The sequence below is a fragment of the Ornithorhynchus anatinus genome, chromosome 4 (genome assembly GCF_004115215.2).
Source record: "Ornithorhynchus anatinus isolate Pmale09 chromosome 4, mOrnAna1.pri.v4, whole genome shotgun sequence".
Classification (NCBI taxonomy): Eukaryota; Metazoa; Chordata; class Mammalia; order Monotremata; family Ornithorhynchidae; genus Ornithorhynchus; species Ornithorhynchus anatinus.
The window spans coordinates 112714019-112730188 of record NC_041731.1 but is presented as its reverse complement, the minus strand read 5'-3'; the positions used below and the strand labels follow the sequence as shown (position 1 = coordinate 112730188).

At 42.9% G+C, this 16170-nt stretch overlaps 1 protein-coding gene across 3 annotated transcripts in view; it reads right to left on the bottom strand.

Annotated features, from left to right (window-relative positions):
* Positions 1–16170, bottom strand: part of SLC44A5 (solute carrier family 44 member 5) — a 355152-nt gene that overhangs the window by 43750 nt on the left and 295232 nt on the right. For all 3 annotated transcript variants that reach the window (XM_029062743.1, XM_029062744.2, XM_029062742.1), the window contains exons 5-8: positions 9493–9577; positions 5300–5428; positions 4436–4496; positions 689–812 (exon numbers count right to left, since the gene is read on the bottom strand). In XM_029062743.1, the coding sequence (XP_028918576.1) occupies positions 689–812; positions 4436–4496; positions 5300–5428; positions 9493–9577 (399 nt within the window). The remainder of the gene's footprint in view (positions 1–688; positions 813–4435; positions 4497–5299; positions 5429–9492; positions 9578–16170) is intronic.

Genomic DNA, 16170 nt, shown 5'->3' with positions numbered 1-16170 from the left:
ACTGCACCATAGGAAATGAATTCTTATGATGATACGATCTTCTTTTAACTCTGTTAAACCCAAGCATTCAACAGTAAACAACATTTAAAATTCACCCCAATGCAGTACATTTTTAATAGCCATTGGGGTAATCTTCTGATGATACCGCATTGGGAAAGAATGATGAAAGGAATGAATTTGGGATTTGCTCTTCAATTTCCCTTTCCCTGTATTAACTCAAATCTCTATCTTTGGAAGAGAATGGAATGGCTTATTTCTCTTTCTTGGGTGTGCTTTATGACAGCTTTAAGTACATTAACAAACTTTACAGTCCACATTTCTGGGTCTTCTACTAGCTTCTCTGGAAAACAGTTAGGTTTTTCCCTGAGCGTCTTTGACATACTGTAGATTTTGCTCTTTTCTAATCATACAATCCGACAACATAATCACTTTGGAAAGTTCTCAAGCCAATGCTACCCTTTGGGACATAAGGACAGGTAGTAATATAGGTCTTCGGGGTTTATTATTGCTATCAATTTATTCCAGAATATTCTAGTTTCCCTCTTTGCCCTCAGTAAGTACTCATTTCTCCATTTAGAAGGACTTGCAGGTTCCTGAGAAATCTGGGGTATTTCCAGTGAAATACACTGTACTTTATAACCGCAGTTTTGACAAGTATCAAAACGGTGAACAGGTCGATAAAACATACTTAGCGGCTTCCCTGAGATCTGTGACATTCCTTGTCTTTCCCTTTCCATCTTTGAATGTTGTTCGATTTGCTACTGTTAAAACACCATTTTTTGTCGAGAAGTCAGGGAAACATCTTTTTAGAACTGTAAAAACATAAATAAAAATGAAGGTAAAGTTGAAAAAATGTCCTCTGTCAACATAAATCATATAATCACCCCCTAGAGAGATTTCTTATTTTTTTTGGAAACTTTTTTGCACTTGGAAAGCTTTGATTACCCAAATTTCATCAAAAAATTTGTAAATAGCTTCAGAAAGTAGCAAACTGCATATTCCTTGGAGACTGGAAGTCTTTCTGTGCACAATGCCATTGGAAAGAAAGGTAAATATAATCACACCCTGAATCTGCTTGGTAAGTTAATGGTTGTTCTCTTTTACAAGGTGAATGGCCAAAATCAAATTCCTAGTATTGTATCTTTGTAAAAACTGATAGAGGGCACACCATCAATTGTAAAAGGATTTTTTTAAAGCCCATAGTTTAGCTGCAGCTCTGCTTCAGATCAGCTCTTCTATAAAAATAAAAATCTCAGATCCTGGCTCCATAAAATCTTGAAAATTGAGGAAAGTGAAGAAATACAAACGAATTAAAAATGGTGGCTCATGATAGAACAGGAACATTCTTTCTGAAAGGTAACTTTCATGTCTATTTCTTGGGGTTTACTTTCACTGTTATGGGCTTCCCGAGGTCAGATGTGAAAGTAGCGAGAGGCTCACAATTTTCATGCTCAAACAATTCTGAGATGGTAGAATCAGAGCCCAAAAGGTTCTAACCAATTATAATTTTAAGGCCTTCACAAGTTTGCTCTGTCTCACTGAATTATCTTGCTTTTTTCTTTTTTTTAAGAATTGCTAACCTCAACATTTACACAAAGAAAATGGGTTCATTTTCTTGGTCTCTTCTAAGTGGCCATTATTCATGAATCCTAGCATGTAAATGAAATGTGCACACATGTTAACTGATGATGATGTAGCAGTAACTAAATAAATAAACTGTGGCATTTGTTAAGTGCTTACTATGTGCAAAGCACTGTTCTAAGTGCTGGGGGATACAAGGTGATCAGTTTGTCCCACGTGGGGCTCACAGTTTTAATCCCCATTTGACAGATGAGGTAACTGAGGCTCAGAGAAGTTAAGTGACTTGCCCAAGGTCACACAGCTGACTAGCGGCAGAGCCGGGATTAGAACCCGTGAACTCTGACTCTAAGCCCGCGCTCTTTCCACTGAGCCACGCTGCTTCTCAACATTCTTAGCAGTATGGCCTTGTGGATAGAGCATGGCCTGGGAGACGGAAAGACCAGAGTTATAATACCAACTCTGCTATTTACCCTCTGTGTGACTTTGGGCCAGTCACTTATCTTTGCTGTGCCTTAATTACCTCATCTGTAAAATGGGGATTAAGACTGTGAGCCCCACAGGGGCTGTGTCCAACACGATTTGCTTGTATCCACCCTGGCGCTTAGCCTAATGCCTGACACATAGTAAGCACTTAACCGATACCGCAATTATCATTATGATGGGAGATTCCATCAGGAATGGCAGGTGAGCCTGCATTCTGAGACTCCAGGACTGAGAAACCATGTGAAGGAACTGATTCTTCTGTTAGTGGCTTGGGCAGCCCCAGTGGACGCTCATCCCTGCCATCTTCTTCCCACCGGGGCATAGAGTGGAATAAGGAAATAGGCAGTCAGGGGTGCAGCACATTGTGAGGTGCTTATGCAGGCTCTGTCCACGTTCATCAGCTACCAGAAGACAGAACCAGGACTGAAGGGCTCTTTCCTCTCTCTAACCCCCCTATAAGCCGATTAAATACTTGCCAATGAGGCTGTGGACTTTGGACTTTCGAAAAATGCATGACTTTCTGTCTTTGCCATTAACTTGGAATGTGTTTCACTGGAATATATGCTTGCAAGTGAAGTTGTATTTGACTTTAGACAGATATTTGTGTTGTAGAGATATTGGGAGCAGAACAAGAGGCAGGTGGGACTAAGAGGGGGTGGGATATTGGATTTGGGTCTAGAGACTGGATTTGAGCGATTCTCCTCATTGAGTGTATGTGACACTCCAAATTAAGCAACGCAGGAAGCAGAGAAGCAGTGTGGCTCAGTGGAAAGAGCCTGGGCTTGGGCGTCAGAGGTCATGGGTTCGAATCCCGCTCTGCCACTTGTCAGCTGTGTGACCGTGGGCAACTGACTTAACTTCTCTGTGCCTCAGTTACTTCATCTGTAAATGTGGGACAGGGACTGTGTCCAATCTAATTTTCTTGTATCTACCCTGGTGCGTAGAAGAGTGCTTGGCACAGAAGTTAATCAGTCATATTTATTGAGCACTTACTGCATGCAGAGCACTGTATTAAGTGCTTGGGAGAACACAATTTAACAATAAACAGAGACATTCCCTGCCCACAATGCATTTAAAGTCTAGAAAGGGAGATAGGTACATGGTGATAATAATAATTATGATCATTATGGTACATGTTAAGTGCTTATTATGCGCCAAGAACTGTTCTAAGTGAGAGATAGACACAAGTGAATCAGGTCAGACACAGTCCTGCTCCCACATGGGGCTCACACTCATCCCCATTTTCCAGATGAGGCAACTGAGGCAACAGAGAAGTGAAGTGACTTGACCAAAGTCACACAGCAGACATGTGGAGCTGGGAGTAGAACCCAGGTCCTTCTTACTTCCAAGCCAATGCTCTAACCATTAAGCCACGCTGATTCCCATAAGTGCTATGGGGCAGAGGGGTGGTGAATAAAGGGAGTAAGTCAGGGCAATGCAGAAGGGAGTGGGAGAAGAGGAAAGGAGGGCTTAGTCAGGGAAAGCCTCTTGGAGAAGATATGCCTTCAATAACGTTTTGAATGGGGGATGAGTAATTGTCAGCACATAGTAAGTGTTAATCCCATATCACAATTATTATTATTATTATTATTAGTATTATTAAAGCTGGCTATGCCCTCACGACTGCCATGTTTTTGCTAATAGGAATGATTAGGAGGAGACAAAGTAATACCACAAAAATAGGAGGGAAGATGTAGGGACTTGGCCTCGTAAAGGTCATTCCAGCAGTCAATTTAAGCTGGTCCAAAGCAATCCATAGTTGCAGTGTGCCTGACGATCAATCCTCCAGAAAGCCAGATGATAGGTTCATGTAGCCTCCCACCAATACTTCCACAAGAGAGCTATGTAAACTCACTGTGGGCAGGGAATGTGTCTATTGCTGTATTGTACTCTCTCAAGTGCTTACTACAGTGCTCTGAACACAGTAAGTGCTCAATAATTACGACTGAGTGAATGAATTCCCACATCTTTGTTTTATGCAAAAGGTTAAATGAGGCCCAGGTGACATGTCCAGAGTGATGAAGAAAACTAGGTAAAGTGAGATTTGGCTTCACACTTCCGAGACGCCAACAGAAGAGAGGTTCTAACATAGAGCAACATGGGTCTTTCTTGGGGCCTACACTAATCCTTTGCACCGTTCCAGATTTTATAGGACAGCCGCTCTTGGTTTCATTCAGCCACAACTCGGGCCAAATCTTCCCAAGTTCAAAAATATTTTAAAAACACGTCTATAGCAATGTTTTTCAAAGCCTATTTAAAACACATCCAGAATATATGTGATACCCTTGAATGGTCTATTGGGAGAGTTTGGATTTGAGAAAATCCTTGCTGGGTTTCCAAGGTGTACTAAGTTAAAATAATGACGACTCACAAGGCCTGCTTGGAATGATCATCGATGGGCAATCTTCGTCCCGGAGAACTTGTGCAACAGACTGGAAAGGGAAGAGGGAGATCATTAGTACTTCATAGGCTAGGAGAAAGCCCTTGAATGATTTGAGAGTAAAATTATTTTGAAGCAAAGAAAAAGAAAATCCATTCCCTTGTAGAAATTAAATAAGCTTCCAAATGGGTCCCTTATCTTGAGTAGCTTCTTCAACTGTACATGAGAATCATCTAGGAAAAATATTCCTAGTTGCAATTCAGAAAAATCAGTAGAGATCAAAACTGAGCACTCTGAAAATTGTTCCTGGAGACCTGCTTAGTATTGCATCTGACTCTGAATCCATATATCCTATCTGGATCCATGCTTCCCAGAATTTTCATGCAAGTATAAAGAACTTTGGCACTAGAGACAACAATATTTATTTCCAATAGTGGAGGTTTGACCTGAAATCTGAAGTTTGGGGTTTTATAAATAAAGGTAAATAAAGTGTGTTGAGGAGCAAAATAATATCATAGGAAAGTAATCAGAATGCCAAAAAGAATTAAATATATGGATCTAATGACATTCAAAATGCAGATGCAGACACGTTCCCAAGAAAGGGGCTCTGTCGATGCCATTCTGGGCTCTCATCCCCAGCTTGCTGGCAAAACTGACTGTCACAACTCTCAAATCCACATGATGAGAAACTGGAAATGTTTTCCATTCAATGGCATCCTCAGTAATCTCTTGGGAGTTTGTCCAACTCCGGAGACTCGAATCTTGACAAAACCAAAGATGAAATACTTATGTTACACTTAGGAATGAAAATGAGAACTTAAACCCTTCTGTAGTTTCATGCTTATGTGCACAGACCTTCCAAGGCTTATTAAAACCAGGCTTGCAGAACTGCCTGTAGTATTCCCAGTAGCTTTTATTGTATCTGTACGAAGCTTGCATGTCTATGTAGGTTGCAAACCTGTCTGGGCACTTGGAGACACAGAGCTGCAAGAAAAAAGAAAAGCATGATGGCATGAACTAAGCTGGAAACCAGAAACCTGTGCAAGCAAAACCCCAACCCAATTTCGATTAAAATATCAGATTGTTCAAATGAACATGAATGGATGCTGCGCTTTCCCCACAGACTTTCGAAATTATTCTTGGGATCTTCATATGGAAGACAACATTCCAGTGATTTCTAATGCAGCAGCCCCACAAAAACAGGTATAGTGCAATGCTGGATTTTCCACAATGCACTTTCTTGTGAATTTCAGGCTCAGAACATGAGGCTGGAGATTTGGAATAATGTCTGCCCTTATATGCAAACAAGTGGGACTCTGGCCTTGAATCTCTAGAATGGGTAAAATGGCAAAAAACCCAAAAACCCCAACAATGAAATACTCTAATATTGATCATTTAGGTCTTCTATGATTACCAGTGTCAATCCATTTTCAACAACAATGTGAAAAACATAATTGGATTTTTATCATCATCAGAAACGAACAAAATTAAAAGCATTACTGCAATCTATCTCTAACGCAGTCCTTCACTAATGTCAATGAGACATGAACAGAGGTCACTTATGCAATTACTGTTCCCGAATGAAGTTTGAGGGACTATCAGTCCCAAGCTGTTTCGCCGGACTAATCCAAAGAACAATCACATTCAGTTGAGAGAAACATAATGTGAAAGAACTGGAGGATTTGGGTGTAGCTGTTTGAATATTCTGAAATCAAAACTCTGCCCTGACTTTCTGTGTGAGAAAATGCAAAAAGAGCTTTTAAAAAAACATGTGTTAAGCACTTATTATGAACTAGGCACTGTATTAAGTGCTGGGGCAGATATAAGTTAATCAGGTTGTAAAATCCTCATTTTACAAACGAGATTAATGAGCCAGAGAGAAGTTAAATGACTTGAATGAAGATGTACTTTCCTACAAGTGCTTAGTACAGTGCTCAGCACACGTAAGTGCTCAATAAATACGACTGACTGAATGAATGAATGAATTAATGAATGAATGAATTGTGTTGTCTCATCCACCCTGTCATTACTTGCTCCTTTCTCACTACAAAATCCCGGGTCTTGGCATTGGATTCTTTTTTCCTCCCTGCACTCCTTGCTTCCAAACACTCACACCTTGAGCCACTATAAACCAAAAACCCTGCTGCCTGTGGGGCATCTTTCTTTCTGGCCTGTGACTTGGGGCCGGTGCATAGCCATATTCTTAGATTGTGAGCCCACTCAGGGCCCTGTCTAGTTGTTAATAATAATAATAATAATAATAATAATTATTATTATTATTATTATTATGGTAATGTTTACACACTATGTGCCAGGCACTGTACTAAGCATTGGGATAGATAAAATCAAATCGAGTTGGACATAGTCCCTGTCCCATGTGGAGTTCACAGTTTCGATCCCCATTTTACAGATGAGGTAACTGAGGCATGGAGAAGTAAGTGACTTGTGCAAGGTCAACCAGCAGACAAGTGGCGGAGCTGGGATTAAAACCTTCTGACTCCCAGGTCCATGCTCTATCCACTACGCCATGCCCCTTTTCATTATGCCATGCTAGTTCTCACCCGTGTATCCTTTCCCAGCACTTAGAATCGTGCTTTGCACAGAGTGAGCACTAATAAACACCATCAACATAATAATAGCCTAGGGTAAGGCCAGCACTGGCATTCGGGGACCAAAGGGAAACTGCTTTTTGCTGCCCTGGCTGAGGGTGGGTGGGAGGGAAAGCAGACCCTTTCAGTCCAGGAACGATTGGCTGCTCCAGAAGTTTATTCCCCCAACGACCCCACCACGGATCGGGCCAGGAAGCCTTGGTCCAGGGGTCAATGCAGCTCTGGGCTCAGTGCCGGGAGGGGGCAGTTGAAAGAGCAGAAGTTGTGCTGTTCCAAGACTCTCTGACCCAGGACTGTGAACTGTCAATTTGTCTGAGGTTCCTCTGTTAGCACCAAACAGAGAGATGCTAACATTCATTCAGTCCTTCAGAGCACAGGCTCACCCTAAACCCACTTGGAGAGAAGGGGAATGCCAATTTGGCAACATGGGTAAATAGTAATAATAATAATAATAATAATAATGGTATTTAGGTGCTTACTATGTGCCAGGCACAGTTCTAAGCACTGGGGTAGACACAAGGTAATCAGGTTGTACCGCTTGGGGCTCACAGTCTTAATCACCATTTTACAGATGAGGGAAGTGAGGCACAGAGAAGTTAAGTGACTTGCCCAGTCACACAGCTGACAAGTGGCGGGGCTGGGATTAGAACCCACGACCTCTGACTCCCAAGCCCATGCTCTTTCCAGTAAGCCACACTGCTTCTCGATGCCTATCCCTAAGACCCTTTCCACCTACCGGAACCCATGGCCCCCTTTCAGCCCATCTTCTTCTCTCCTTTCCTACTGATTTCTTCTCCGTTCCCCAACCGTTAAGAGCCACTTGTCCACTCCCTCCACGCGCAGCCAGGCAATAGTATTTCCTGGGTGTATACGACATGCAGAATATTTAACCTGCACTTTCAAATTTAAGCCTACATTCTGTCTCCCCAGCATTCACTACCCACTGACACTCCATCCTGCAAGATGTAGTTCTTTTTTTTAATGGTATTTGTTAAGCGCTTACTAAGTGCCAGACACTGTACTATGCTCTGGGGAAGATACGACCTAATCAGGTTGGACACAGTCCCTGTCCCATATTAGGCTCCAAGACTTAATCCCTATTTTACAGATGAGATAACTGAGGCCCAGGAGAGTGAAGTGGCTGCCCAAGGTCACACTCAGTTGACAGATGGCAGAGCTGGGATTAGAAACCAGGTCCTCTGTCTCCCAGGCCCATGCTCTTTCAACTAAATCATGCTGCTTCTCAAGTATTAATTGTTTACTAGGTGCCAAGCACCATATTAAGCATTGGGGTAGATAATTAGGTAGGAACAGTCTCTGTCCTACATAGGGTTTAAGATTTCAAGAATAAGGAAGAGCAGGTATTTAATTTCCATTTTAGAGATGAGAAAATTGAAGTACGGAGAAGTTAGGTGACTTGCTCAAGGTCACACAGCAGACAAAAGGCAGAACTGGGATTAGAACCGAGGTCTTTTAACTCCCAGGCCTGTGCTCTTTCCATTAAGCCATGCTGCTTCTCTGTACTTTTAGAACTTAATCTACAAAGCCTGAGGGGAGATAGTAAGCGCTCAATAAATACAATTGATTGGGAGAGGCCAGGTTTTATTCCTTTTAATGCCTTGCACAGAAATATGTCAGGAAACATACTTTAATTCCAATATTTCTATTTTTATGCAATGGGAACAGTGGGAGTTTGAGCATTTCGAGACACCGAGGAATCTCTAAAAAGGAGCACTGTATGAAAAATGGATAAATAAAAATGATTTAAAATGGCAGAGGACTTTGAGAATCACATCAAATCTAGTGCTGTTGCTCAATTGAGCAGATAAAAACAGCCCAGCATATGTTCTCTTCTCTTTCCACCACCAGCCTGATATGTTCACTTTAAATATGGCATTGATTGGCCAGCAATCAACACTTAGGAAGCTAATAACAAAATGCCACTTTGAGGAAGGGGTATGTGATGATCACTGTCAAGTCCACAACCGCTTGGGTCCCAAGCCTGACCACAGTGGACAGTGAATAAGGTAATGTGCTTTGTTCTCCCAGACCTGGTTTGAATCAACCAAATCTGAACTGCTTCCCTGCATGAAGCTTGGCACCTCAGGCACCTGAAAAAGCTGTAAAATTAGCTCTTTTAAGATGATTTGTCCTCAATTAGTGGACCCTCTTGGAGCCCCAGAAAGCCTTTGCCAAGAATTTTCAAATCACTCTCCCATTTCCCTCCCATTTCCCCATCCCTCCCCATCCCAGTTTATAGGGGTCAAGCCATTTGCAAATGCGAATGTCACAGGGATGGGGAATAGAATAAAGCCAAGAACATCCTCAACCCGCCCTCTGCAATATCTCTTTACTAAACCCCCAAGACCTGAAGCATTTAACTGCAAAGACAGTCACAGAGCACCAGACACATATTTGGGATTTCAAGATTTCACTCACCTGTGTGGTAGGGCACTGTAGGTTTATTAGCACTATGGGACTGGCACATTTCAGAATGTTAAAATAAAATAAAATGGTCTTGTTCCTGTAAAGAAAGCCAGCAAAAAATAAAGTATTTCTTTTCATTTTCTTCTATATGAACCAAAGAGAACACCCTGGGTTAAAAAATTGGGGGGAACACATTTCCTGACACTATTCACAGCGCATAGGATGAACATTGATGTTTAATTTAGGCAAACTACTGTTTAAAACACTGTAAAATATATAGTATTTGTTAAGTGCTTAAGTGTCAGGCACTGTACAAAGCCCTGGGGAGGATACAACCTAATCAGGTTGGGCATAGTCCTAATCTCACATGGGGTACACAATCTTAATCCCCATTTTACAGATGAGATAACTGAGGCCCAGAGAAGGGAGGTGGTTTGCCCAAGGTCACACAGCAGATAAGTGGCAGAGCTGGGACTAGAACTCAGGTCCTTCTTACTGGATAAAGAATAACTCTGCGTGTGGTGGATATAATCCTGGGACTCCTACGGTATTTCTGCAATAACCACTTCATTCATTCATTCGTTTATTTAATCCTATGTATTGAGCATTTACTGTGTGCAGAACACTGTACTAAGTGCTTGGGAGAGTACACCCCCAACAACAAACTGACACATTCCCTCCCCACAACAGCTTTGGGTCCAGAGGGGCGGAGACACGTGAATGCAAACAAATAAATGACAGATATGTACATAAATGCTGTAGGGCTGGGAGGGGGGAAGAACAAAGGGAGCAAATCAGGGCAAAGCAGGAGGAAGTGGGAGAAGAAGAAAGGAGGGGCTTAGTCTGGGAAGATCTCTTGCTTCCCTGTAGCATTCAATGGATACCTCATAAAGAAAGGTCAGCCTTTCTTAAATTCACATAGGGCACCTACTGGGGCTTTTGATGGTGGGGAATATGCATTTCTTATTTCCCATTTCCCTGGGCACTTGCTTGAACAGGCAAACATCTGAAGGGCCATAATGCTCCCTGGTTTCCTGGGAGCCAGGGAAGTGTGGGAAGAGAGGAGGGAGAGCGAGAGTATGCTTTGTCAGGTACTCCACTGCCTCTGCATTGCTACTGCTCCACTTTCCTGAAAAATTCCTCCCCAGAGTTTAAGGAGCCCATGGGGAGAGAGCAGCAGATAACATAAGCTGCCCAGAGAGCAATTCTCCACTTGAAGAAGAGAGGTCGTGGAAGATGCAGAAGGGCTTCGGGAAGGGTGCAGGATATAGAATTTTTAGAAGGGAATGGAAAAGATAGCAGAACATTGAAAAGAAGAGAGTTATACCCGATAATGATTGGCATTTACTACACCTTATATAGACCCTCCCCAATCCACCCCTGGCAAAAAAGCAAAAAACCTAAAATAAAAAACAAACTGGACAGCAAAAGCAAATAAGAAGTTGTGTTCCTAAATGTGGGTGTGTATTTTGTCACATTGAATTGTGCAGAGGACAGTGGATTTGGGAGGTGTTTTCTGGGACACTGAGCTGGAGGCCAAACTTGCTTCATTCATCCTAAAGACGGGAAAACTAGTGTCCCTGGAGGGAAGGCTCTTCACCACCCCAGGTCTTGGCCTTTGCTGCACTCTTACTGCTTGACGAGTAAGAGTTGGCAGGGCCAGGGGCTGTGGAACTGAGTTAACATTAGGAGCCTAGGAGATCACTGCCATAGGAAGGTTGGGGATGAAAGGCGGGAAGGTTGGGGAAAAGATCTGGTCATCTAATTAGTGACCATCCTCCTTGCCGTTTCTCCCCAGATCATCTCTGGACCGGCTAGCTTCCTGACCCCCCTGTAGCTAGGTTCTGGTTATCCAGGGATTCCTGCCCGTCGTCCTGGAGTTTTTGATAGCCAAGTGACCCCCTGCGAGTTAAAAAAGGAGTCACTGCAGTCATCACCTGTTTTCCCCTTCAGCAGCCTCTCCCAGCTGAAGTTTTCCCATGAGCCAGCAGGGGGCACCAGAACCAACCGAGACTTTGCTCAGAGGTGAAAACCCCAAGAAAAGCCGCGGAAAGCAATTCACAGAAACCCAAATAGCAGACAGAGAGAAGGTTATAAACAATAACAGTATAAATCTACGGTGCTCTCTGTTGCTCTCTTTGAAAATTGACTTTGTTTCATCTGACTTGACATTTGAGAAGGTCAGGACGCCTTCCCTAAGATCATTTCAGCAGAGCACCAGTTTGCGGAACACACAGAACGGTCCGACAAGCGGACTCCCCTGATCATTCATTACCTTTTCAATCATCTTAGTGAAGCCCTTTCAACAGCTCAGAAGCTGAAAAGCCACCGAATACACATCAGGCAACAAACTGTCTTCACGTTCTGACTTGGGTCTGTCTGAACAGCTAAAGAAGCACAGCCAATCGGCCCACACCTGGCTCCATGCAAGTAAACCGATAAAGATCTGAATGGAATCACGGTGAATCCTTCCCCTGGCTCTGGACGAGGAGGTGCCTGCCTTTTTTCTAAGCCCATACACAGAGCAGGAAAAAAAATGTCCAATTTTGGTCTTTTGAATGCAGTCTTTTAATAAATAGGGAAAACATTAACAATGGCCCTAATTTTACAGTGACTGTAAATGTGCATGTCATTCACTAGTGACAATGACTTTTCAAATCGAGATCGATCGATGGTCGATCCGTCAATGAGATTTACTGAGTGGCTGCTGGGTGCAGAGCACTGTACTAAGCGCTTGGGAGAGTATAATATCACAGAGTTGGGAAACACGTTCCCTGTCCACAAGGAGCTTACAGTCTAATCCCAACAGCTGGAATTGGATGTTATTATGGAAGTGCATATGGCACAAAAGCAGGAACCAATATCAGTTCCGTCTCATTGTGCCTCCATCTCACCTATCTCACTGCCGACCCCTGGCCAATATCCTGCCTCTGGCCTGGAACGCCCTCCCTCCTCAAATCAGACAATTATTCTCCCAATACCCCCTTCAAAGTCTTATTCATTCATTCATTCAATTGTATTTATTGAGTGCTTACTGTTTGCAGAGCACTGTGCTACTTGAAGGCACATCTCCTCCAAGAGGTCTTCCCTAACCCCTACTTTCCTCTTAACCTGCACCTTTCTGTTTTGTCTTGACTTGCTCCCTTTATTCAGCCCCCTCCCAGCCCCAAAGAACTTATGTATATATCTGTTATTTATGCATTTATATTATGTCTGTCTCCCCTCTAGATTGTAAGCTTGTTGTGGGCAGGGAATATGTCTGTTCATTATTAGAGTGTACTCTCCCGAGCACTTAGTACAGTGCTTTGCACACAGTAAGCCCTCAATATATATGATTGAATGAATGAACAAACGATATGTTGCCTGGAAGTCTATCATTCATTGGAGGGGTCATAGATTCACTAGCCATTAGCCAGTCATGGGCTCTGGGCAGCATCCCACTTTGCACTCCCTGCTGATCACTTGGACAGTATCCCTGCAGTGATGGGAAACTCGTTCACTAGTCCAACCAGCTAAACTGGATCCAGTTCTGTTTGTCTACCTGATAAGATATCCTTGAGGAATTCCCAACCTCCTAGCATGACTTCCCTTCCTTGCCAAGCCCTTATTCCCTATCACATCCGCTTTTTCACTCTCCTTCTTTCCATACTTCTCCCTCACCCTGTTTCCCAGAGGCAGAGGGCGATCCCCAATTCCAGACATGGAGCACAGGACTGAACGTGGAAGTGCAAAGCTGTCAAAGCTTCCGACCGATTCCCTGACTAATCGAGAGGCAGCCAGTAAGATGTGTCAGACTTACAGAAAAACCTTCATCTCTGAGGTCATCATCAAAATAGTGAGGGCAGGAGGAGGAACAGGGATCAGATAAAGAATTGAATGACTAGGCCAGGATGAGCTATATGACTCTGAGAATACTTAAATGCACAATTCAGTATTTATACATTCAATCGTACACATTCACATACAGAAAAACCTTCATCTCTGAGGTCATCATCAAAATAGTGAGGGCAGGAGGAGGAACAGGGATCAGATAAAGAATTGAATGACTAGGCCAGGATGAGCTATATGACTCTGAGAATACTTAAATGCACAATTCAGTATTTATACATTCAATCGTACACATTCACATACATTTTCAAACATAAAACACATGAGTGCTAAGGGTGGGTATGAATCATGCGATTCAATCGTACGACAGGCCTTCTGAGCCAAATTTCAAAATGCATTTAGCTTCCAATATGCAATCAAAATTTTCATTAGCAATGAAATTTGGCTGGAAATTGGTGGGAAATATTATTATGGCTTCTAGCAAAGTGAAAATAAAGGATTCCTATAGGAACAGGTGTGTAAACTTGTAGCTTCCTGAATATTTATGTGATGGAAGCAATTTCCTAATCAATCTCTTTGCTATTTTTAGCATTTGCATTGGTTGCCCTCATTAGCACTCACACTCTATCGATAGCAATCTACAATCCAATCTGCAGCCACACCGACTTCCTATCGCAGCTGGGGGTGTGGTGAGCACACCCTGGGTGAAAAGGATCGTTAGTCTTGTATGGACAATTCGTATGGCTGGCATAGGTAGAATGCCATCATCAGAAGGGCATGTATATGTTTGGGTATATGTCCATATAAAGTTGACCTTTGTATTCAAAGAAGACACCACTGACTGTCGAATTCATCTACGCGTGTGTGCGCGGCTGAATTGGTCAATGCAGGATCTAGTCCCAGCCACTTAGGGCATACAGAAGAGTTGTTCCTTGGGCCGCACTTAATGTTCATAGTGCCTGGTGCTGTTTTCTCTTTGGCCTCCTTGTCTCTCTTCTTGCTCAAAGAGAGACACTTCCTTCTTGATGGCAGTGCACTATGCTGGTCTACCCTCAGCAACTGACCCCTAATTTTTAGCTGGGATACAGTACGATCTGAGTCTTTATTTAAATGGGTACTTCAAAAGCCTCTTCCTCTGCCCTCCTTGCTTTCAGGTTCCAAATTTCAGCTCTCCATACCACAGCCCTTTGGATATCCTGCTGTCGCTAATTCGCCTCCCATGTCCATCCCAGTATAGTTGCATTAAGGTGAGCATGCCTGTGTATATATGTTGAAGGTCATATATGTAATCTACATACGTCATGTGCGGAGTTAATGAAAGGGGCCAAACTAAGAGGAATCTTGTGCCTCTGTCTCCTGACATTACAAGATTCTGGAGCCTCTTGATGGGCTAGTGCTGACACCGCTGACTATCATGATTCCTAAGCCAGGGGAAATGTGGGATAGGAGAGATGCTCTACAGAAACCCAAGACAGCAAATTCAGGTTGGGTAGCTGACCCTGATGTTTTGTAGCATCATTCCACCTGCCATGAATGAGCATGCTTCACCAGGAAAAGTAGACTGAGACCAGCTCAGATCTCCTGTAATGAGTAAGATGCCATTTTGTTCCTCCTTTCAGGAAAAGTTTCATAAGAAAAAGGTATGAAGTTCTGCCCTTTATATGAAATTATCTTCTCCTCCCTGATGCTTTTTTTTTGTCCTCTCAAAGATAACCTCAACAGTGATGATTCTTTGTGGGATCTGGATGTCCATGGCAGCGGGAGACATTTTTATTTTTCCCCATTCTATGAAGGCACCCTCTTCATCCAACCCAGCCATCTGTTTCCACAGAAAAGGCGAGCCGATTGGTGAGAACAAAGGGAATGTTTCTAAACGATGGCCAGGTCTGCCTGGGGCACATCTAATAGTAGGTCAAAAAGTGTCAAGGATTCTGCCTGCACCTTAATAGCTCTAACGATTTATTTGTCAGCCAGCTAGTGATAGGGTGATTTGCTATTAGTACTTTTGTCACAATTCAATACAGAAGGACTAAAATCCACTGAGTTGTGCTGGCAAAGATGTAGCATTTTTTTCAGTGGTTTTGCAGCCTCACACTGCCTCTGATTGGCCGGGACTTCCACCCAGTCAAAAGCCGCTACCCAGAGGTGATGGCAATTCTGGACTCCCCACTTCTCCCTTGCCATCCCTCGCTGTCAGCCAACTAGGGTCTATGGACCAAGGCCATTAGGGCAGCGGTGAGACGAGATCCCGGAGATGGAGAAGGGGATGGAAAGTCAGCAATACTTCGTCAATCAGGGAGCTGTGGTGAATCACAGCAGGCTCAGGGTCAGGGCAACAGAACGTGAGTCCCAAAAAGTTCCTCTGATCCACACTGTTTTATTCTCTTTAGCTTCAGGTATGTGATTAGTATGAGCACTCTTCTGCATACTTTATACTTTGTCTTTTATTTCAAATTCAATTTTAACTATTCTATAATCCCCGACAAATTCAGACCCCGACATCTATTTTTCCAAAGACAAAATTCTCTTCAAAAACCATGCAACCATGGCCGCTGAGCTTTATTTTTTTGAAAGCAGAGTGAAGGTTCACTCAGGCTTGTTCCAGAAACTGAACCGTAATTGTCATTTTCCTGGAATGGCAAACAAAACTGATAAAGAGTTCTACTCGATTTCTGTTGTTCATAAACAATTTGCAAGAGAGCAAGGGCATGTGGACTTTAGTTTGTCAGGGTGTTTTTTCCTCCCTCTGACAAGTGGAATGATATATCAACATATAGGTTGGCCAAAACACAATTCCAACTTCCGTTGTATAAGCTTCATCAGGCAATCTGATGTCTCCCTTTCAAAGGTCCATTACATAGG